The sequence below is a fragment of the Ursus americanus genome, chromosome 12 (genome assembly GCF_024610735.1).
Source record: "Ursus americanus isolate L20-20 chromosome 12, mUrsAme1.1.p, whole genome shotgun sequence".
NCBI classification, from domain to species: domain Eukaryota; kingdom Metazoa; phylum Chordata; class Mammalia; order Carnivora; family Ursidae; genus Ursus; species Ursus americanus.
The window spans coordinates 38216059-38241668 of NC_142138.1; the positions used below are offsets into that span (position 1 = coordinate 38216059).

The 25610-nt window shown below is 36.0% G+C and overlaps 1 protein-coding gene across 3 annotated transcripts in view; it reads right to left on the bottom strand.

The window, feature by feature from the left end:
• COL24A1 (collagen type XXIV alpha 1 chain) overlaps window positions 1-25610 on the bottom strand; it is a 364391-nt gene that overhangs the window by 17858 nt on the left and 320923 nt on the right. For all 3 annotated transcript variants that reach the window (XM_087866074.1, XM_045801865.2, XM_045801864.2), the window contains 4 exons: window positions 23100-23153; window positions 18799-18834; window positions 8932-8967; window positions 8802-8828 (listed from right to left, as the gene is read on the bottom strand). In XM_087866074.1, the coding sequence (XP_087722200.1) occupies window positions 8802-8828; window positions 8932-8967; window positions 18799-18834; window positions 23100-23153 (153 nt within the window). The remainder of the gene's footprint in view (window positions 1-8801; window positions 8829-8931; window positions 8968-18798; window positions 18835-23099; window positions 23154-25610) is intronic.

A 25610-nucleotide genomic window follows, 5' to 3' on the forward strand; every position in this document is an offset into this window, starting at 1 on the left:
ACATATCAAAGAAAACAGACTTTATAATATTCAGAAAAGCCACTAAACAAACAACAACAAATAGCAACAAAAATAAACCCAGGGGCCAGGGGGGAGCAATTTTATTTCTAGAAATGCCACATTACGTTATTTACAGTCTATACTTTTCAACAAGAACAACAACAAGACAACAAAAAGACATGCAAAAAAACATTAAAGTATGGCCCATATGCAAGCAAAAATTCAATCAATTGATAGAAACTCCTCCCGAGGGAGCCCAGATGTTGTACTTAGTAGACAAAGAGGTTTATTAGCTATTTTAGATATGTTTAGATGTGTTTAGTTTAGAAAACTAAAGGAAACTATGTCTATAGAACTAAAGGAAAATATGAAAAAGATATCCTACAAATAAAGAATATCAATTGCAAAAAAATAGAAATTATGGAAAAGAACAAAATAGAAATTTTGCAGGTGGAAGGTACAAAAAATGAAATGAAAATTTACTAGAGAGGCTCAACATTAGATTTTGGTAACAGAAGCATCAATGAAGCTGAAGACAGGTTTATTGAGATTTTGCAGTCAGAAGAATATACAGATAAAAGAGTGAAAAAAATGAACAGAGGCCCTGAGACCTATGGAACACCAAAAAGAATACTAACATATGCATAATGGGAGTCTCAGAAGGGGAGGAGAGAGAAAAAGGGGCAGAAAGAATATTTCGTGAAATAATGGCTGTAAGACAATGATGAAAGAAATTAAACAAGAAGACACAAATAAAAGGAAAGATATTCCATGTTTGGATTAAAAGAATTAATATTGTTAAAATATCCATACTATCCAGAGCATTCTACAGAGTCATGCAATCCCTTATCAAAATTCCAATGGCATTTTTCACAGAAATAGAACAAACAATTCTAATATTTTTATGGACTCACAAAAGACCTTGAATAGCCAAAGGAATCTCGAGAAAGAAGAACAAAGCTGTAGGTATCATGCTCCCTAACTTCAAACTGTATTAAAATCTACAGTAATCAAAACAGTATGGTATTGGCATTAAGGCAGACACATAGACCAACGGCACAGAACAGAGAACCCAGAAATAAATCCATGCATATGTGGCCAATTAATTTATAACAAAGGAGCCAAAAATAAACAATGGGGAAGGGGCAGTCTCTTCAATAAATGGTATTGGGAAAACAGGACAGCCACATGCAATAGGATGAAACTGGACCACTACCTTAATCATACACAAACATTAGCTCAAAATGCATAAAGACTTGAAGAAAATACAGGTGGTAAGCTCCTCAATATCAGTTTTGGTGACAATTTTTTTTTTTTTTTGGATTTGACAACAAAAGCAAAGGTAACAAAGGCCAATATAAACAAGTGAGACCACATCAAACTAAAAAGCTTCTGCACAGCAAAAGAAACAAACAGCAAAATGAAAAGGCAATCTACTGAATGGGAGAAAATATTTGCGAATCATATAATCTGATAAGGGGTTAATATCCAAAATATATAGAGAATTCATACAACTCAATAGCAAAAAAAAAAAACAAAAAACAAAAACAAAAAAACAAAAAACCTAACAAAAAACAAAACAAAACAAAAACCAACACAAAACAATCCAATTAAAAATTGGGCAGAAGATCTGAATTGGCCTTTTTTTCCGAAGAAGACATACAAATGGCCAACGGGTTTATGAAAAGGTGCTTAACATCACTAATCATCAGAGAAGTGCAAATCAAAACCACAATGAGCTATCACTTCACAGCTGTTAGAATGGCTATTATCAAAAGATAAGAAATAATAAGTGTTGGAGAGGATGTAGAGAAAAGGAAGCTCTTGTACACTGTTGTTGGAAATGTAAATTGGTACAGCCACTGTGAAAAACAATATGGAGATTCCTCAAAAAATTAATAGAATTACCAAATGATCCAGCTAGTCCAATTCAGGGTATTAATCTGAAGAATACAAAAATGCTAATTTGAAAACATATATGATTTCCTATGTTCACTGCAGCATTATTTACAATAGAGAAGAAATAGAAAGAACCTAAACCACCTGAAACTAATACAATGTTATATATCAAATGTACCTCAATTTAAAAAAAAAGAATAGCTGAACATTTGATGAGAAACATTAACCTACAAATCCAAGCAGCTTAGTGAACTCCGCAGACACATCATAATCAAACTATTGAAAGCTAAAGAAAAACAGAGAATCTTGACAGCAGAAAGAGAGAAGACTCATAGACCCAAGAGATTCTCAATGAGATTAACAGCTAAATTTCCATAAAAAATCATAAAGGCAAGAAGGCAGTGCGATGACCTATTCAGAGTGCTGAAAGAAAAAGACTATCAACCAAGAATTCTAAATCCAACAAAACTATTCTTTGAGAATGAAGGAAAAATTAAGACATTCCTAGATAAACAAAAACTAGAGAATTTATCACTAGCAAACTTCCCTAGAAAGATAATAAAGGAAGTCCTTTCAACTGAAATTAAAGGATACTAGGAAGAAACTTGAAACCAAGTGAAGAAATAAAGAGCACTGTTAAACATAGCTATACAGGTAAATATAAGAGAATACAGATTCCAAATGGCTAAAATAATCCTGAAAACGAATAGAGTTGAAGCCCTCACACTTCAATTTCAAAATTTACTACAAAGCTACAGTAATCAAAACAGTGTGGTACTATCCTAGAGAAAGACACAGAGCAAGAGACTAGAACAGAGTCCAGAAGTAGACCCTTACACACGTGGTCAAATGATTTTTGACCAAGGTGTCAAGACCCTTCAATTGGGAAAGAACAGTCTTCAACAAATAGTTCTGGGAAAATTTGATATCCACATACAAAAGAATGAAGTTAGACCCTTACCTTACATCATACTAAAAAATAAACTCCAAATAAATCAAAGACTTAAATATAAGGGCTAAACCTATGAACCTCTTAGAAAAAATAAGGGAAAAACTTCATTACATTGGATTTGGCAATGATTTCTTGGCTATGACAGTAAAAACAAGACAAGAAAATACAGACAAATTGGACTACATCAGAATTAAAAACTGTGCAAAGGACACTATCAACAGAGTGAAAAGGCAAAGGAGAAAATATTTGTATCATATATTGGATTACGGATTAATATCCACAATGTATAAAGAACTCTTACAACCTAACAACAACAAGCAACCCAATTCAAAAATGGGCAAAGGATTTGAATAAACATATCCCAAAGAAGATATATAACTCAATGAGCACATGAAAAGATATTCAACCTCACTAATCATCAGGGAAATGGGAATCAAAACCACAAGTAGATACGACTTCACACCTATGAGGATGGGTGTTATAAAACAAACAAACAGGGGCGCCTGGGTGGCTCAGCCATTAAGCTTCTGCCTTCAGCTTAGGGCGTGATCCCAGAGTCCTGGGATCGAGCCCCACATCAGGCTCCTCCACTGGGAGCCTGCTTCTTCCTCTCCCACTGTCCCTGCTTGTGTTCCCTCTCTGGCTGTCTGTCTCTCTCTCTGTCAAATAAATAAATAAAATCTTAAAAACAAACAAACAAACAAAAACAAACTAGAATATAAAAAGTGTTGGCAAAGATGTGGAGAAATTGGAACCCTGTGCAGTGCTGGTGGGAATGTGTAAGGGTGCAGCTGCTATAAAAAACATCAAAAAATTAAACACAGAATTACTATATGATCCAGCAATGCCACTTCCGGGTATGTACCAAAATGAATTGAAAGGAAAGACTCAAACAGATACCTGTACACCACAATTCCAATGTCCACCCGGATAAACCAGATGTGGTATATATACATGCAATGGAATATTATTCAGTCTTAAAAAGGAAAGAAATTCCGACACATGCTGCCACGTAGATGAATCTTGAAGACATCATGCTAAGTGAAATAGACCAGTCATGAAAGGACAGATACTGTACGACTGTCACATGATGCTCCTGGAGTAGTCAAATTAACAGAGACAGGAAGAATGGTGAGTGCCAGGGGCTGGGAAAGGGAGGAATGGGAATTATTATTGAATGGGTACAGAGCTTCAGTTTTGAAAGAGCAAAAAAGTTCTGGGGATAGGTGGTGGAGGTGGTTGCACAACACGTGAAGGTAATTAATGCCACTGAACTGTACACTTAAAATGGTTAAAATGATAAGTTTATGTTAGGTATATTTTACCAAAATTAACAACAACAATAAATAAATAAATAAATAAATAAATAAATAAATAAATAAATAAATAAATAAATAAATTCATTATCCCTTACACTTAACCATCCCGTTGCTGGGAATTAGTCCTATGGATATTCTGCAAAATGATAAGGATAGGGACTGGACATTTGTACTGTTTGTATTAGTAAAAGAATGGAAACAAACGCCCATCAACAGAGGACTTAGATGAATATTCTTAAGTAAAATGACTATTTTTTAATTTCCTGTGAATGGGCGGCAGTGAAGAACACGATGACTTTTAGTAGATTAAGTGTAGAGTATGTTACTTAATGCATAGCAAGGTACCCGCAATTTTAAATGTCAGCTCAATGAAAAAGTCTCCCCCCCCCCAACAGGCATTAGAAAAAAAAGAAATGTCATAACACTTGGTCCCTCATAAATTTTCTTGGCAATACATATATTTGTATAATTCCCAATGTAGTCCCAAAGCCTAACTCATGCCTGGCACATAGTAGGCATTCAATTTGTTGAAATTATTAATGTTTTCCCAAGGATAGCCTTTAGTGAGGGCAGGCTCAGAGCGACTATTAAGAGGACTTGCTGGGGAAGTCATTCAGCAACGTCCAAGTGCCCCCATCTGAGTGTAAAACTCTCATTAGGTGCAGTGAAGGAATCCAAAAGCAAACGCTCCCTCCATGCACTCTTGTTAGAGAGGACATGTTCCTCACATGAAAATCACTTAAAGTTTATAAAAACATGCACATAAAATAGAATATAGAGAATAAGAAGTAATCAGATTGTTGGCACTAATGAGGGGAATTAGGATTCATTATACCTTGGGGGAATGAAATCTTCACAATTCTTTCCCAACTTATTCGAATAAAATGTAGATCTAGTCTGAGTACTCTAGTATTTTGAGGAGCAGTGTTATTTTTAAGGTTTCTGAAGTCTTAAGATCACTGGATAGGGTAAACATTGATGGGATAAGAACCGATTTCAGGTCATGCCCCTGTCTACAGTGGAAGTAACTGTTTGTCCTAGGGAACCAGGATTAGACCAGCAGCTGCACCCTCTATATTCACCAATCCAGGTTTCACAGTTAACCCACTAACTGGAGTAGATCAGTTGAATACTCCTTATCTCATTTAATTATTTTTAATGGTTACTGTTTCCACTCCAGCACACATACTCATCTTGTTCTTCCCTGCTCCCCACCAATCATTTTTGGTTAACTTTGACAACCTGTTGTAGATTTGTTAGTTTCTAAACATTTTACCATGTGCACCGAGGTCTGGCCACCACTGTGATAATATCCTCAAACTCGAAAGCACCATCAATACATATTCCTCTTCCTGAACCACTTCTTTTTAGCTATTCTTCTTTAGGAACTTGGACACGTTACTTTACTTCCATAGGTCTTTAAAAAAGGGAGTTTAATTGGATTCGAGGTTTTCAAACTTATCTTGACCCATAGCAAGAAATATATTTTTACTTCATGATAAGGTTCACACAAAAATACATACATTTAACCGAAAAGTTTTACAAAACCGTATTTATTTTTACTAGGGCCGATATACTGATTTTTGTTTTATTTCTTATTTTTTTTATTGAAATAAAACTCACATAACATAAAATCCACCATTTTAACCATTTTTAAAGTATACGATTCAGTTCTTTTAGTAATTCACTATGTTGTGTAGTCATTACCACTATTTAATTATGGAACATTTCCATCACCTCTAAAAGAAACCTCGTACCTATCAAGCAGTCACTCCCCTTATTTTTTCTATTCTATTTCACTTAATTTCATTTCAAAAGAATTCTGAATAAGATTCACTAAACTGTTCCAATCCATGAGCATGGAATGTTTTTCCATCTCTTTGTGTCTTCCTCAATTTCTTTCATAAGTGTAGTTTCTAGAGTATAGGTCCTTTACCTCTTCGGTCAGGTTTATTCCTAGGTATCTTATGGTCTTTGGAGCTGTTGTAAATGGAATTGATTCCTCAATTTCTCTTTCTTCAGTTACATTGTTAGTGTATAGAAATGCAACTGATTTCTGTGCATTGATTTTGTATCCCACCACGTTGCTGAATCTCTGTATGAGTTCTAATAACTTGGGGGTGGAGTCTTTTGGGTTTTCCACATAAAGTATCAAGTTATCTGTGAAGAGAGAGAGTATGACTTCTTCTTTGCCAGTTTGAATGCATTTTATTTCTCTTTGTTTTCTGACTGCTGAAGCTAGGACTTCTAGTAGTATGTTGAACAATAATGGTGAGAGTGGGCAACCTTGTCATGTTCCTGACCTTAAGGGAAAAGCTCTCAGTTTTTCCCCACTGAAAATGATATTCACTGTGGGCTTTTCACAGACGGCTTTTATGATATTGAGGTATGTTCCCTCTGTCCCTGTACTTTGAAGAGTTTTAATCAGGAAAGGGTGCTGTATTCTGAGAAATCACTAATGAGTCACAAGTCAGTCTCAAATAATTGATAAATAAATTACTAAGAGAATGTCTATCTCTAATTCTATGATCCTTTTCCATTCTAGACATTATTTCCCTCCAAGTGAAATATTCTATCTTGGAGGATCTCCACTGAAATTTTCCAAGAGATGCAACTTGCTTTTTGGACTCATTTATTCATTCATTCAACAGACACTTGTTAAAGGCTTGGATGGAAAAGAAATTTCAAAAATAGTCTTCCACCTTTAGAAAGTTCACAGTCTCAGAAAGAGACTGGCATGAAAATGATTGAGTATCAATACGAAGGGGAAGTGATCAGTTCTACCCTGCAGTGTGATGAGAAGGAATTAAGAATTTCATAGAAGATATGATCATAAGTTGACCTTAGAAAGAATATATAGTTATTTTCTCATTGACATTTAGACTTCTGCTCTAGAAGTCTTCCTCTCACGATTACACTGCCACTTTCCTACCATGGACTGTGCAAATCCCAGAAAGATAATATAAGGAAACCAGTTTTCATATTGACCAAGGAAAAGGAAGACAAAAAAGAAAGGAAGAAAAGAAGGAAATAAAGAAACTAAAATTTATTAAGTATCTACAATGTGACAAGCGCATATATTTTCTTCTTTAATCCCCCTAATAATTCCTGAAATTATATATTCTTATCCACATTTTGTTCAGAGCAAAAATCTCTCACACTACATCATTTTGGCTGTATAGGAACACACACAAACATTTTTCAAGTGAGACAGGGCTATGTTGCCACAGAGTTTGGTATTTCAATGTGAAATTTTTCACTAAATACCTCTAATTTGCTAGTGATCTTTTAGGACTTATGTCAAAATCATTATGAAGTGAGAAGAAAACTGATGAAGGTATTTGTAACCCATGCTTTGTGAAGAGCCAGGGGGGAAGAAAGACCAGAAGTAGAGAATAATTTAAGATTAAAGAAAGGCATTCCTATTGTTGTTCATGCCAGGGAAGGTTTCAATCCCCCAGTCAGATGGCCAGAAACGGGGAGCAATTTTTTAAAATCATGGAGAATGAATCTCCTGTTTCCAAGGAGATAATCTTCCTGCGGCATCTGGCTTGAAAGTTGATGAAAAACTGAGAGGAATGAGGAGTTTCTGGCCTGCTGAGAATGGACTACAGTGATCCACCTACTAGAACCGTCAGAGATCCAAACGACGCCAGAGCAGCATGTGGAAATAAGTAAGGCTAGAAAGCACAGGGCTAGGCATTGTTGGGGGTAAGGTAGCCAATGGTGGATCATTTTTAGGCAGGAAACGTGAACAAGAACCATTGTATTTGACCAGCCTGCTGTAGGAGTGGGGCATGGGTGAAGGTTGGGGATGGAAGGAGACCTCTTGCAGGAAGCAGGAAGACAAATAGATTATGGAGTATGAGAGTGAACGCAAAGCATATGGGAAACCAAACTTGGAACTTCAGAGTCCAGGAGATAACATTGATAATGAGGCAACAGAAGCATTGCTTCAAAGATAAGGGTAGAGAGCTCTGGGTTGTCATAGATAACAAGCAAATACCTAAGTCTGAGGCTTCACCAGCCACCAGCAACTGAGAAGGATTCATGTAAAGCCTAAGAAGTGGATTACTGGTTGGTAGAAAAAGAACATTTAAAAAAGGAGAGCCAGAACTCAGAAGTAGGGAGAAATGGAAGGAGTTAGTTTTTTTTGAGCACTTATTATGTCAGGCACTGTGCTGTGTGCTTTACTTCTTATTTAAAACTCATGGGACACCTGGATGGCTCAGCCAGTTAAGCGTCCATGACCTGATTTTAGCTCAGGTCATGATCCCAGGGTCATGGGATTGAGCCCCGGGTTGGGCTCCCCACTCAGTGGGGGAGTCTGCTTAAAATTCTCTGTCTCCCTCTGCTGAACTCCCCCAATCTCTCTCTCAAATAAATAAATAAACCTTAAAAAAATAAAACTCAAATCCACTCAAAGTAAGAGACCATCCCCATTTTATAGACAAGAAGTCTGGGGTTTAGATTTTGTTATTATAGTTGGGAAGACTCTATATTAGATTAGCAAAAAGAACAGAGGTAGGGAGGAGAAACACCTTTTAACAGGGAGTTAGAAGAAACTTTACAAAGCTTTAATGTACTATATTAAGATAAAGTAAAAAAAAAAAAAAACCAAGAAAACTTACCCTTGGGCCTGGTGCACCAGGTGGACCCTATAACATAACAAATTTTAAAAAGAATTTTTCAGTAGAGATCTCAAACCAGGCATGCACATAAGCATCAACAGCAAACAGATATAAATGTAAATAAACTCACTGGAGGCCCTGGTTGACCTCTTGGCCCCTGGGGACCCTAGAAGAAATGGAGACAAAGCACAGTATGTATATCTTATGCTTCCGGTTTGGTATAAACAAGACAACTAAGATCCAACCTCTATCACTGCATTTCATGTGAGGCAGGTCATAAGATTCAAAGTTGTTTTACTATTTTGAAGTTATATGCTCTTTGCACTCAATTATCACACACATTCATGAACAAGCTGGATATTTACTTTCATGTTTTACTGATATTCTTAGAAACTGAATTTATTCGTTTTAATAAACAATTATAAATATAACATTTGAAAATGTTAATACTGCCTAAGCATGTTTTTCCTGTTATTTCTATCTACCATCCACCTTATCAGCAAAGACGGAAACTTTAGGGTTCTTAGACACCTCCTTCTTCTTCAACATCCACCTATAATTTGGCTACCTACTACTGTCGAATTGACCTCCACATCTCTCCAAAATACTATTTCTCCGTCTTCACAGCAACTGCATTAGTTTAGTGTTAATCGTGTGCTATAGACGGAATGTTTGTGTGCCCCTAAATTAACATATCAAAGCCCTAATCTCCAGTGTGATGGCATTTGGAGGTGGGGTCTTTGGGAGGTAATTAGATCATGTGGAGCCCTTATGAATGGTAGTGACCTAAGAAGAGACACACGAGAAATGATCTCTCTACCATATGAGGATCCAGCAAGAGGGCAGCTATCTGCAAACCAGGAAGAAGAACCTCACTTGACGTTGAACCTACCAGCACCTTGATCTTGGACTTCAGAGCCTCTAGAACTAAGAGAAGTAATATTATTGTTTAAGCCATCCAGTCTATGGCAATTTGTTACAGCGGCCCTAGCTAAGACATCACATTTTGCTTGGATTCCTAATCTGATGCCCTGACTTTATACTCTCTACTATACTAACTATATTTTACTTATAAAATGGAAATCTAATCAGGTCATTACTTAGTTAAGATTATTCAATGGTTCTTTACATTAGGTTACACTAGGTTAGGAAGTTACAAACTTCCTAACAGTGATAGCTACTATTTATTGAGAACTTACTACATGCGAAGTTGTGTGCTCACTTTTTGAGAACTAACTATATGCCAAGTTGTGTGCTATATTTCCATTTTACAGTTAAGAGAATGGCAAACAGCAAATACAGAACAGAACTAGAATTAAAATTGAAGTCAACTGAATAAAAAAGTATATGTTCTTAATCAATGTACACCCCTGCCTCCTCTTTAAGATCTGGGACTCACCTCTATTTATTCCCCCCAACACACCTACACTCCATCTATGACCAACTACTTGTAGATACCTGAATCTTCAAAGTTCTTTCACACATGGTTTTTCTTGCATGTGCTATTTCCTTGACCAGGAATGTTCTTCTTACCTTCTCTGTTTAACTCTAATTCCTCTTTCAGTATGTCTTTAAAACCCTATACCCCCCCTTGCTCACCCTTCCCCAGCCACCTCTCTCCTGCTCAACCAACCACTTCTGCATTCCCTAGTACATACCACAGTGGAAAATCCCTAGGAACGCTTCAGAGTGTGTTAGTCACCTTTTTATTTTCTGGAACAAGAATAGTGACTACTTTGTAACAGGTGTTTGAAAATTGTTATTGAATGAAAGCATAATGTTAAAATTAACTAGTATTAATTTAGAAATTAGGATTATTAAAATGTGTATAGTAAAATGTGAAAAGTTATGTTGACATTTTTCAAAATGACACAAAAGTAATCACTGTTAAGAATGTCTGCTCAAGGGGCACCTGGGTGGCTCAGTCAGTTAAGCATCTGACTTTGGCTCAGGTCATGATCTCAGGGTCCTGGGATCGAGCCCTATGTCGGGGTCCCTGCTCAGAAGGGAGTCTGCTTGTCTTTCTCCCTCTGCCCCTCCCCCTGCTTGTGCTCTCTCTCTCAAATAAATAAATAAAATAAAAAAAAGAATGCTAAAAATTTCACTTATTTGATGGTCAACTGAATGTTAAGATGACACTGAGTCAAATTCAGATTATGGTTAAAAGATGACAAAACACAGTTAATCTTCAGTTGAGATTTGAATAATGTTGATGTTATGCTTGACTTACATTAAGTATCTCCAGAGCCGTTGATTCTAAATACCCTTTGACAACTAGAGCAAACAACAGTAACTTAAAAATGACAAGAGTACTCCAGTACCATGCCCGCTGGACATTTCTTAGTTTGCATGGCTTATGATTACAATTTAAAGTAAAGAATGTACAAAACTTGTACCTCAGAAGCTGCATGATAAATTACAGAAATGTCATATTGAAGATAGCCTTTAAATATTTAGAGGCTCAGAATGAATTCGGCTGTGTAAGTTTCTCCATTCTGGAACAACATTGTAAAAATAAACAGTTGACATTTCACCCCACTTAGCATATTTCTGATATTTGCAGAGTCTCACTGGTGGTTCAGGATAAAATGTATCTCTTATCTTTGACTTTGAAAGAGGAATTTATCATAAAAAGAAGAAACTATTTCTACTGCTCATTTTATTGATTTCTTCTCAGCTTGTTTTTCAAAACAAGTCAGGTCATTGCAAATATGATCAAATGAAATACTTGCAACCAAACAAGACAGGGCAAGACAACCCTAAGAAAACAACTACATAGAATGAGGCAATTAGGCAAGTGAAACAAAATATTATTTAACAATATGACATTTATTAGCTCTTTTCTATTCCTTTAGCTCACCAATAAGAAAAAGTGACTCACTCTCTCTAGATACTATAGAAACAAAAGTACCTAAAGGAGTTTATAATAAAAGCAGCTTATAATAAAACTATGATTGTCTATGTTAATTTCCTAAAGAGAAACCAAATTAATGTGAATGGTTGTGGTGATAATTTGGCCATAGTCAAAGCACTACTATTGGAAATAGACTCTCTTTCCACTTAATCCCAGAATTTGCATTTGATCCTCCAAAGGTAGCATATTTTTTCTTACTCCTTAAAAATACTGGTAAGTGCACGTCCTTGAACCTGAGTATGTTAGACTTTGCCTTTATGTAAATGCAGTCTTGACTTAGTTTCATAATCTTCACTTTAGCCTGGCGTAGGTACAGAGAGCTTCCTTATTCTCATTTATAAGTTGAGAAGCTTGCATTATAGGACGTTTAGCAGCATCCCTAGTCTCTACTCACTAGCAACTCTCCCTTTTCCCCAGTTGTGACAACCAAATATGTCTTTACATATTGCCAAATGTTTACTGTGGTGTGAGTGTGGTGGTAGGGGGTGGGGATGAGAACCACTGATTCAGAGGGTTTACTAAATTGGGAATCTAGTAATATTAAATGAGATTTATTAGAAGTAATATGGCTAGGATGTAATCAGTGAATTATAAGGCACAGAGGATAACTACAAATTAGGCATCTACTCATATGGAATCTGCCATATAAATGGCTGAGCTATTCTTAATGTAGGTGAGAGGTATGTATGTATGTATGTATGTATCTATCTATCTATCTCTACCATATTCTTACTCAAGTTGCTTCTAAAGCTTATTTTCTGAGAAGTACATAATTAATAGAAAAGTACAATAGTGTGGGAATTGGGAGATCTGGACTCTGGTCTTATCTCTGTACCTAATTAACTGTATGTCCATGAGCGAGTCGCTGCACATTTAGGTCTCAGATATCTCAATTGTAACAAGGTTTGGTGAAGATAAATCTCTAAGATTCACTTTAAAATTGTGATTTTTAAACATTTTATCAGGTTTTTTCTTCGTATTTTATATTTGAAGAAAAGAAGGTGACCATATGCATACAAGCTGGGAATTTTAAATTTGAAATTTGTATGAATGTAAGGAGTATGTACTTGAATTAAAAGGGTTTGATAATTTATTTGAAAGAATTATACTATCAATGTATTTTAAAAAGAATCATATACGTATATACTTTAAATTCTTAATTTGTTAATATTTAGGACATATTTTCCCATAACTTAGCTTTTACTTATAAGGCATCTTCCTCACTTTCAAACTGGAGGCAAATAAGGTACGTCTGCTAATCAAGAACTGTGAAGACACATGAACTTAGAGGTAATATGAGAGAAAATGTCAATTGTATTCTTCAAGATTTTACTGATTTTCATTAAATAATATACTATAAAAATGAGGCAGCTAATATAAAAATTTAAATGTTGAGATCATTCTCTATTTTTTTCTACTTCTGTGGCTTTAAGCTATATGTTTCAAGTTGTGACATTTTGTCAAAATCCTTTTCAGATGATTGACACAAGGATATTATTTTTGTTATGGGTTAAAATTCTATTTTTTTACTAATTGTATCTATTATTTCTGATGATCATTTTTGCATTATTTACTTCATAAATTAATCATGTTCTAAAATTGTTTGGTGTATCATGGAAACCAGGAGATTTTTATAACTTTTTTTAATAATAATTTTTTATTATATTATGTTAGTCACCATACAGTACATCCCTAGATTTTGATGTAAAGTTCCATGATTCATTAGTTGCGTATAACACCCAGTGCACCATGCAATACGTGCCCTCCTTAATACCCATCACTGGCCTATCCCATTCCCCCACCCCCTCCCCTCTGAAGCCCTCAGTTTGTTTCCCAGAGTCCATAGTCTCTCATGGTTCATTGCCCCTTCTGTATAACTTTTTAAGATTAATTTGCCATTAACATGATAATTTTGAAGCAGGGGGAGAGGTGGGAGTTCCACATGCTATCTGCTAGGAAGTCTTCTTAGGATGTCATAAAACTCTGGCTCAGTTTAGAGTATACATGTATGAGTGCAGGGACTTATTTTTAAAATAGTCCATAGGCAGGCAGATATGGAGCACATACAGGCAGATACAGAGTAAATATAGAATAGAAAGGGAAAAGGCACTCTTTCATATATGACAATACAAAAACAACTTTCTCAGCAGTGGAGAGGACCTATTTGAGACCAATACTAGAGTTTATAATGTAAAATTATAGAAGATATAAAGCTTCCTAGCCAAGAAACCCAAATTTATTCTAAAGGGGATACATTTCATGTATTGTATAACGAGCTGTAACTTTTTTTAAGGCATTGAATAATGATTTGGTCTTGGTATAAAATGGCATAGCTTTACACGTTCCTATGCCAGCTTCATGGAAGATTTAAAAATAAGATTTATAAAGCCTGCTTGATAGATTCTTGTGTTTCTGGTCTTTGCATGAAGAGTGAAGCATCATATTTGTCTCAGTATAATAGATCTTGGCTAATAAAAATTCATTCCAAAAATGCCCCATGTACTGGTATTATTTGAGGCTGACCCTCTTGAAGATATTATATTTGGAAACATAGTAGTTAACTAGAAGTCTTTAGGCCATCAGTTACTTAAACGATTCCCTTAAAACAAACCTGCAGAATATACTGAAAAAGTCCTAATGAGATTATCAGAAATGTTACTAAGCTTTTCCATAGGATGAAAGCAGAGAATGGTTTAATTATACATCTTATAAAGTTAATTGCAGATGATTTCTAGGAATTAAAAGATTACTTTCATAAAGTTCCTTAAACCATAGTGGAATCAAAGGGAAAGAAGTGATGAAAAGATATTTAGTACCAGTTATTCAACAATAAAAACCAGAATAAGCCAGTAGATTCTAATGTGCCAGTTAATCCTTTTTTCAATAGCTAATTTTATTGCCTATACTAAATACCACTCTGCTCCCCACCCCAACCTTGGGTACTAGGAGTTTGCACCTTATTTATGAAGAGAACTATGGTAATCCACAGATCAAAAGACAAATAAATATGTTAACTCAGTAAATGCTACTTCACCAGCCAGAATTGAAAATAGTTGTTAACTTTTAATTTTAGGGAACAATATTCATTTATTTATTAATTCGTTTCTCAAATATTACCTACTACATGGTAGGTTCTTTTTTGGATATTGATAACCAGTGTATTAGACAAAGTTCTCTGCTCTCATGGAGTTTATATTCCAGCAGAGGAGACTGAAAAATAATTTAAAATACTGCTAACTACTATAATGAAAACAAAACAGGATACTGTGAAAGAGAATGATCAGGAATAATGACACTAAATGATCATGGAAGCCTTCTCTAAGATGATATTTGAGGAGATACCTGAATAATGAGATAAGAACCAGTCATGTGAAGAGCAGATGAAAGAATTTTCTAAGTAAAAAAAGGCATGTTCCAAAGAATAGAAAGAAAGTCAGCACATTAGCAAGGGGAGAAGGGTACATCATGAGTTTGGAGAGGCAAACGGGGGCTAGTTCTTGTAGGGAATGGTAGACCAAGGTAGGGAATTTAGATTTTATTCTCAGTGCAAGAAGGAGTCATAGGAAGGTTTTAAAGAGGAGGGTGGTATAATCTGGTTTATGCTTTAATGTTATCACTCTAGTTGCTATGTAGAGAATGGACTGTAGTGGGGAAAAGTGGAAGGAATACAAAGAGTCAGGAGTGCAGGGGAGACATCAGGGCAATCTGGACAACACTGTCAGTGATGAAGAATGAAAGAAGTGCATGGATTCAGAATAGGAATCAACTTGACAGGAGCTCACCTCTACTTTAAAGAACTCATCTTTATGTTCTGTGCCTTTCTTTGTTCTTTTATGGAGGATCCACTTTTCTTTCTTTCTTTCTTTCTTTCTTTCTTTCTTTCTTTCTTTCTTTCTTTCTTTCTTTCTTTCTTTCTCAGACAGAGAGAGAGAGAGCATAAGCAGGGGGAGCAGCAGGCAAAGGGAGAAGCAGGCTCCCCACTGAGCAAGGAGCCCCATGCAGGACTCAATCCCAGGACCCTGGGATCATGACCTGAGCCGAAGGCAGACGCTTAACTGACTGAGCCACCCAGGCGCCCCCACTTATTTTTCTTTTATGTAGAATCATAAACTCTTAGAGCTTCAATGGGCTTTATCGGTATACATTCTAGTTTCCTACTCAGTGCAGGACTACCAGTCCGGTGACTCAGAAAGATAGTCATTAGGCTTCTACTGACAGGCACTCACTATCTTGTAAAGCTATCTTTTTAAAGCAGTTCCTCCTGGGGGCCCCTGGGTGGCACAGTCAGTTGAGTGGCGGATCTTGGTTTTGGCTCAGGTTGTGATACCAGGGTGCTGAGATCAAGCCTTGCTTAGAGCCCCACTTGGAGCCCTGTGTGGCGTCCCACACTTCACACTCAGTGCCAAGTCTGCTTGAGATTCTCCCTCTCTCTTCCCCTCATGTTCATGCTTTCTCTAAAATAAGTAAATAAATCTTAAAAAAATAAAGCAGTTCCTTATTATATTAGACAGCTCATTATTGTATTGAGCTGAAATCAGCCTCAGCATTCCATCCATTTAGTTAATGGTATCTATTCTGTTGTGCTAATTATGTGCTAAGTCGTGTGATAGGCTGGGAATTAGGGAGTATCAAATATACTTCATGCTCTCACGGAGCTCACTGTCTCTCAGGGAGCTAAGGACAGGAATGGAAAATTTAATTCAATAAATAAACAATTTAAAATTTATCCTTGAGAGTCACTCATATTATACAGGTTCTTCCTCTTCCTTTCAAATGTTTAAAGACAACTATCATGTCCCAACACCTCAAATGTTTTCTAATTCATTCACCAGTAATTTACTAAATATTTATTGAACGCCAACTATAAGATAGGCACTACTTTGGGTGTTGTGGACACAGCTTTATAACAAACAACAGATAAAATGTCTGTGTCGCGGAGCCCATCATCTAGTGAGGAGAGATATAACAAGCAAGAAACTCAAATAAATATGTGATATGTCCAACTGTAAGGAAGCAGGTTAAGATAAGATAGGGAATCTCAGGCAGATGGGGGCAATGCTATTTTACATAGGCTAGTGAGAAAAAGCCCCTCTGAGAAGAGGACATTTAAGTAAAGAGTAAGGAACACTTCCCAGGCATCGTACAAGGTCCTGACTACTAGGTATTATGTCCACAGGTGGCAGTTGGGTTGAGGATAAAACGTCAGCAAGTAAGTCCACCTTGAGCAAATTATTATTATTTTTTTAAGATTTTATTTATTTATTTGACAGAGAGAGAGAGACAGCCAGCGAGAGAGGGAACACAAGCAGGGGGAGTGGGAGAGGAAGAAGCAGGCTCATAGCGGAGGAGCCTGATGTGGGGCTCGATCCCATAACACCGGGATCACGCCCTGAGCCAAGGCAGAGGCTTAACGGCTGTGCCACCCAGGCGCCCCTTGAGCACATTATCTTTAAATTACGACCTCATGAGTAGGAACTACAGGGATAAAGAGCATGGGCAAGAAAAAGCAGGTGCACAACCCAGGAAGTGAAGAGAGAGCAGTGAGAACAAAAGAAAAGGATGCCCAGGTCGCAGAAGTCTGGTGAGGGTGAGACATCCGGGCTATTTCAGCTGGTTTTTGCAGGACACGGCTCCCGGATACATCACCGATCTGAGACAGCCCATCACTGAGTGTTCTTTACTTTTGTCCGCGTTCCCCTGTGGTGATGGCCGGACTGGTGCCACCACCTGCTTTATTCTGGATGCCATATGTCTATCTGCACGACCTAAAATTTCAGGTATGATCCGATGAATTTGCAGTCCATCAGGGCCACTGAATTTTCTTTTGTACAAAATGCCCGTGACATTGTCATAGGGACTTGAGGTTTCCTAACCCTGATGAAAGCTTATGTTCCAGCTACACTACTTGGAGAGAGCAGGTCGGGATAGCAGTTGGAGATGGACAAGTCTGGAAAATGGGCTAATTCCAAGCCTCTCTACTTTTTCTTCCCCCTTTCCACTCTTCCTGGGGGATATGACTTCACTGTGTGCAGTCATCCTTGCTTCCTGCTAGAGTAAGTCCCCTGAGAAAATATGAAGGCCATGCTTCTGCAAATTAAAAACAGCTATTTTGGGGCGCCTGGTTGGCTCAGTCAGTAGAGCGTGATCTCAGGATTTTGAGTTCAAGCCTCATGTTGGGTATAGAGAGTACTTAAAAATAAAATCCTACAAAAAAAAAAAAAAAGAAAGAAAAAGGAAAACATCTATTTGATGCCCTCTGGGGATTCTTAGGCTCTCTGAAATCACTTAATTTCCCTTCCTCAGCTAAGAAGACTGCATAACTGCAACTTCCTCATTCTAAGTCCCAAGCATACCCTACAGTGAAAAGAGAAAATGTCAGCTGTCAATGTAATTTCATTACCTATTAAGTAAGACTTTTCTGCAACCTTTAAGTTTCTTCTAATTTGCCTTCTGTACTCGGTTTCACTCCCCCTCATTTTACTCCATGCCCGCGCTCTGTTTAAGCTGCTGCTTCAGTCAGGTCAGCAGAATCTCTGCTGCGAAAGTGGCCTCTTTACAAAATATCTTCTTTAACCCGAAGAATTGGCATCCCGGAAAAGTAGGAAATAGCGCCAGCATAAGCCATTTAGGGCCAGAACGTGCTATGTAACTTTTGCCCATCCTCTCATAACTGTTTCCAATTGGCTGCAATATACAGTAATGATCTGCTTCTGCTTTGCACCTCTTGGGCGTGACTGGCTGCAGTGGGTAGAGCCCTAAGGAGCCCAGGCAGCGCTCTTGCTCCAGCACTGGTGTAGGAGGCTCACAGAGCAAATGCCTGATGCCCGGCAAGGCAAATATGCCACTTCACACAGTGCCTGGGAAGAATTTGATTGGCAGGTTCTTAAACATGTTCAGGGGTTATTCAGGTCTCACTACAATGTATCACATAGATTAGTTCTCCTTCCTGAAAACTGTAATTTTATTTTTATTCCACAAGTATCAGAGACATAATAGTGAAAAAAAATCAAACAATGTCCTTGTTTTTATGGAACTTATACAGCCCAGTGACAAGTGATAATACAACCACAAATTTAAACTTACAGTTTCACCTCTAAAGCCTTTTTCACCTCTGGGTCCCTAAAAGAAAACAAGAAATGTTCGTTTAGTGCTACTGACAGTTCTTTACCAAATGTGGTTGAGGCTATACACAGAAACATGAGAACTTATGTTTTTGTTTTTTCTCTCTAGCAAGACTTCTTTAGCAAATTTATATAAATTCTAGTTTCCTTTTCCTAAGGTAAGCAAAGCAAAACGCAAACAAAAACAATTTATTGATTTTTCATGTTGTGCACAGAGACAGGGATAACAAGCACTCAGTTAAGTCAAAACAGCATATGTGGCAATTAAATACAGGGCAATTTAGGAGGGAAGATTAAATTCTTCTAATATTTGTTTACCTCAGCCTTTGAAAACCTTGTTTCTAGGGTGATGTCCTCCTTTTCTTTCATTTTCTCTTTCTATTCTTCCTACAACCCACAAACTTTTGATATGTTGTATACGAGAACATTCTATTCAAAATATTTTCTAACTTTCCTTAAGACTTCCTCTTTGATCCATGGATTATTTAGAAGTACACAGTTTAATTTTCAAGTGTTTGGAGATTTTCTCATTATCTTTCCAGTTTACTGATTTTTACTTTAATTCCATTATGGCCAGAGAACATACCTTGAATGACTTCAGTTCTTTTAAGTTTAGTAAAAAATTTTCTATGATTCAAAATATGGTCTATTTCAGTGATTTTCCATGTACATTTGAAAGAAAGTACAGTCTGTTACTAGATGGACCTACTGTTCTAAAAATTTCTGTTAAAATTTTTGTTTTCATCCTTGTGGAAATAATATATGTATTTTTTATTTAAAAAATGAGATAATGCTATTCATCTTTTCAAAAACCTGAATTTACACTTCCACAATGTATGTTTTCCATATCAATCCACATTCTTCCAGATAATTATAATGCTTATTTAGTGTTTAATAAACTATAACCTTCTTATTGAATTTCCTATTAGATTATTTCTAATTTTGGTCATTATGACAGTATGACAAATCACCTTGCACTCTTCAGAAAGTTTGCTTGAGATTGCATGCCTGCCTGCAATATACGGGAGTGTATGTCCTCTGACACAGGCCATGTACTATCATTCTTTGTTAATCTTGCAGGTTAAAAATACGATCTCATTATTTTGCCATTGATATTACTTCTTTTGTGTTTCCTGCCTTGTTCTGAACTCCTTTTAAACTGGGATATTAACTTTCAAAAACTAATTTTTAAGATACTTTTATAGAACTTGTTTTTATGCCCTCCCCCGCCTCCAGCCCAGTATTAACAAGTTGGTATGTACTTTTTTTTCATACCTTTTTTCCTAATCAAATATTGACAAATATATTGATGTATGAATGGGGTGACTGGTCATGTTTTATAATACTGATGTCATATTATATACTCTTCGATGCATCCGATTTTTCACAGTTAACAATACATCATGAACAACCACAAGGCAGCTGAACTAGACATCACCAGTTGTTTTTAATAGTTGCATAGTATTCTATGAAATGGCTAGACTGTGGTTTATACAACCATTCCTCTATAGATGAACATGTGATTTCAAGTTTTGCTATTACATCCAGTACTGCGAAAAAAATCTTTGTAAACTTTCCTTAGTGTACTGAGTGCTTAATTTCAATGGCACAAATTCCTCCAAGTGGAAGTGATTGGTCAAAATGTATATGCACTTATATTTTAACAAATATCTTTCCATGAAGGCTATAATTCACATTTCTACTAGTAATAAACTGTTCTCCCTCATTCCCTTCTGAAAGGTTAGATGTAATATCTTATTATTACTTTAATTTGCATTTCTGTGACTGTAAGTTAGGAGAGCATCTTTCCAAATAATTATTGACATTTTGGATTTGTTCAATTTTCTATTGAGTTTTCTTTTTTTAAATTTTTTAAAAATTTTTATTTTGTTATATTAATCACCATACTATTGAGTTTTCTCTCTTTTTCATACCAACTTGTAAGAATTCTTTATACATGAACTCATTATACATTTTTGCAATTACTTTTTCCTAGCTTATATTAATTTTGCTTATGGAATCTTTTGTCTTTCAAAATATTAAAATTTTCAAGCAAACACATATTCTGTTCTTTTATATAGTTTTCAGATTTCCTTTCTTATATAAAAAGTCTTCTCGACCCTTAAGCTACACTTCTGCTTTCTAGATATTTTAAATACTTTAAAGTGTTTAAAAAAAAGATTTAAAAAAAAGTTGGGTGAAATAAGGTTCCAATTTCTTACAGCAATAGTGGGACTAAAAGTAATTCCATCTCCCTTTCCTGTCACTGGCGTAAGAATGGGCATGTGGCTGATCAATGGACATGAGGAAAAATGCAGTGGAAGACTTCTGGGAAAAGCTTTATTTTTTCCCAAGATAGGACTGTAGATCAGATTTCACTGTGGATAATTATGTCTGGATGTAATTGCTGAGAAATGGTAGTCATCTTGCTAAAAGCCTAATTATGAAGCTAACATTCAGGATGGCAAAGTAGAGCCATGGAAAGAAACTGGTCTTGGATAACATGATTGAGTCACTAAACTAACCACATCTGAAGCCCTTCATACCTCTGGGCTTCCCACAAGGTATATAAATTTCCTTATTATTAAAGCCAGTTTGATTCAGGGTTTCTATTAACTTACAGCCCACATCATCCCGAGATACCATTTTTGTTATTCTTTAAATACCATTTTTGTTATAAATTAAATTCCTATATAGTATGAGGTCTAATTCTGGACTCCAGCCTATCTACACTCATCTATTTGTTTATTCCCTTGTACTATCATATAGTTTCATCTACAAGGACTTTGAAGTAATGTTTCCTTATTTGGAAAAGCAAGTCTTTCATTCCCCACCACTATTTTTTTCCCCCACAAAGTATTGGCCATTTTCAAGTGCTTATTCTTTCATAGTGAACTTTTCTTAGAAGTTTCTTCTTAGAATGGAAAAAATGGAATATGGAAAATATTTGATGTGCATATTGAATATCATAAGGACCTTTAAGAACAATCTATGAACATTTTAATTGAGCCATTTCTTTATTATAATTTCCTTGACCAGTTAATATTTTACAATTTTTCACGGAGGAGAACAATCATTCAGTAATCACAAGTGTGTGTTTCTTAGCTTGCTGAAGAACCACCCACCAAAATCTGAGAATTCTTTCACTTACAATCTCTCACTTACACTATATAGCTCTGAGTGGTAAATGCTGAAAATCTAGAGAAATGTTGAATTACACTTTTCATTTTGTAAAATAAAAAATTCAGCAATTTTTGTGGGAAATTCTCAATTTATCAAAGAGAATATATTTATATCCAAAACATTCCATTTTATATATTAAGACTCTGTGTCTTTCTATATAACACTTTCAAATTATTCAAAATATTGGTTCGCTGCAGGGAATACATCTTTCCTCTCTAGGTCTCAATTTGCCCCTACCTACTGGGTTCTTCCTCTTGCAAGTTTACACTACTGGTAGTATTGTAAAACCCTCCCCTGACCACTCTGCCAACCATTGTCTTATTTTTCTGTTTTATTTCATACTCAAATTTCTGAAGGTACTGGCCTCTACTAACTGTCTCAGTTTCCTCTCCAGACACAGCTTGAAGGGGGTAGAAAGAGCACTGATCTTGAAGGAAGAAACATCACCTATGTAGTTCACTAGCTGTACCACCTTGAATAACTAGGTGAACCTCTGTAAACCTAATCTGTTTCCCCATGTCTTAAATAGAAATAATAATGCCTACTTCAAAAGTTTGCTGTAGGAATTTGAGAAAAGTTATTAAATATTTATATCTACTTCCTTCCTTACTGCAGTCTGTACTTTGTCTTCACTATAATTTATTTTCTTCAAGATCACTGTTAACCACTGCTTACTTGAAACTCATCTATCTGAACCTTGTGCTTTTCTGTTTTTCCTGGTATTCCCACCAACTATCTCTTTCCTTTATAGCGGGTGGGACTTCCAAAGACTCAAATCTTGGCTGTCTACACTTCTTTTGCTATGCTTTCTCCTTCAGAAAACGGGTTCTTTTTATTGCTTTAGCGATCACCTCTGTACTAATGATGTCTACCTCACTATATACACCTTCTTCATTACATTTATGGTCTTGAAGTTCTTAGGAACCACCTTCTAGATGAAAATGTACATCTATTTTTGCCCTTGGCTTCTCCAATACACAGGGCGATCCTTTTTGGATTACTCTAGAAATAGGGTTAAAGAGGGTTAAAAAAACAAGAATATGAAAAAGAAAAGGAAGACCTATATTGTAACAAACTTACAGTTCTACCTGTTGGGCCTATTATACCTTCTTTGCCAAAGGGGCCAGTGGTTCCCTGTTGAGGTAAAAGAAAATCAGTAAGTCTCACTTCCAGTATAATGCAGAAAAATTCTAGAAAATTTCTTGTGCAATGATAAAATTGTCCATGTCCACATAATTCCAGTTTTTAGTATAAAATCTTATAGTATCAGAACAAATTATAGTACTTTAATTTGCAGTATGTGACACAAGTCTATATATTATTACAGATCCATATCAGGAGAGTTACATCTGTATCATTTCTAACAAAGTGATAAATCAGCATTACGATTTTTATGTGGTGATAACTTCAACGATGCCATTCTACACGTGGGTCATTACATAACAAATGCAATTTCTTAACATAAAAAAGACTACATAGAATGATGAACAAAATTTTGAATAACTTTCTTTACAGATGATGAAGGAGATGTCCGAGTGACATGCAGCATGGAACTGAGAGAAGGCATGGGAAAGAAACACAGAGCATCACATGTGACCAGCTTCAGTTTCTCCATCTGTTAAATAAGATTGCCTGTGTCATAGGGCCATTGTGAGAATTAAATGTGAAAAATGATTTTGAAACTGTAAGTGACTCAATATTTTTATACATTACAAAATGATCCCCACATTAAGTCTAGTTACTGTCAGTATACAAAGTTATTACAATATTACTGACTACATTTCCTATTCTGTAAATTACATCCTCATGCTTACTGATTTTAAAACTGGAAGTTTGTGCTTCTTAATTCCCCTCACCTATTTTGCCTGCCCTCAACCCTTCCCCTCCTCTAGTTACCAACAGTTTGTTTCCTTATATCTATGTATCTGCTTCAATTTTGTTTTGTTGGCTTGTTTTATTTTTTAGAATCCACATACAAGTAAGATCTTACTGTATTTTCCTTTCTCTGTCTGACTTACCATTTCTTTATGAATACAAAATACCTATTGTAGTTATTTTCCCTTAGCCTCTACTCCCACTTTCACTCGCAGCAAATTTCAATCTTTTTGGCTCACACTTAACCTGAATACTTAAATGTAGGTATCTAATAGGCTTTCTCTTTGTCCAACTCCTGCCACAGTACAGAAAATGCTAGCAATTGAGATCATTATGTCATAAAGTTCATCCACAGATAGCCACTTAGAATAAGAGAAATTAGCTGGCACTATAAAAGTAAATCTAATGGAATCACTTTTAAATACAGAGACTGACTTTAAGTGATAATTTGTAAATATGGTACCCAAATCTCAAAGACCCACAATCAAATCAAGAGAGTTGAATTCTTAATCTAATCAAATTTAAGCCCCAGACTGGTTTATCACTGGAAAAAAGTCAACAAAGTTTTCATCTAATGAACTAGACCATGATCTGACTCTCTAAAATAATGATTTGTTAAAAGAATGGAGAGGTATACATGAACTCCAGAAAACAGTAGACCAAACAGCAAAAAATTGTCTGTGTTTATCTAAATGTGTCTGAAAGATGAGGTGTTATGATTTTATTTATTATTTATTTTATATTTTTAGAGAGGGAGAGAGAGGTGGTGGGGGAGGGGCAGAGAAAGAGGGAGAGAGAGAATCTCAAGCAGGCTCCATGCCCAGCCCGGAGAATGAGGCACGGCTCCATCTCACAACCCTGAGATCATGACCTGAGGTGAAATCAAGAGTCAGACTCTTAATGGACTAAGTCACCCAGGTGCCCCTGAGGTGTTATCATCTTAATAGTTGGTAGCAGTTAACTACATAAATACATCTTTGAAATGAACAATTAATCTAGCTGTTTCCTACTTCAATTAATTTAATTTATTTGATCATCTAGTATTTATTGATTTTTGAGCAGGAACTAGTTACTAGGCCACTTAATATCCAGTCTATATTCTAATTATGCAATTAGCAGGCAACCTTATGACATATTATTTGGTCAATCAGCTGTGGATTCAAATTTTGGCTCTTCTACTTACTAGCCAGATATGGCCTTGAGCAAATTACCTTTCAAAGACTTAGTTTCCCCACCTGAAAAATGGGGATAATAGCATCTCTCACAGGATTTTTATCAGGATTAAATGATACAAGGGATACAAACTGAACACTGGTAGATGATAGTTTTTTGCTAAATAATAACCTATCATGACTTTTCACTTGTCTTTATAATGTCTTGATATCTGCAATTATAAATTAGTATTTGTGAGCAGTTACCAGAACTTTACTATTGGTGAACGGATAACATTTCTGGAGCTGCAAAGCAGTATAGGCTCAGACTCTGGCCTACAGACCCGGCACTCGGTAAGAAGATTCCGCTTAGGACAGATGTTAGGCAAGCAGCCAACTTCTCTTTGACAACCTCAAGAAAGGACTAATTAATTGAGAAAACTTAATAAAACTAGAATGAAGGGATTTAACTAGTAGGGAACTTAATATATATAAGAACTTAAAAGTGATATTTATTATAGAGAAGCCTATCCATATATAACCCACCTGTGGATAATCAAGAATT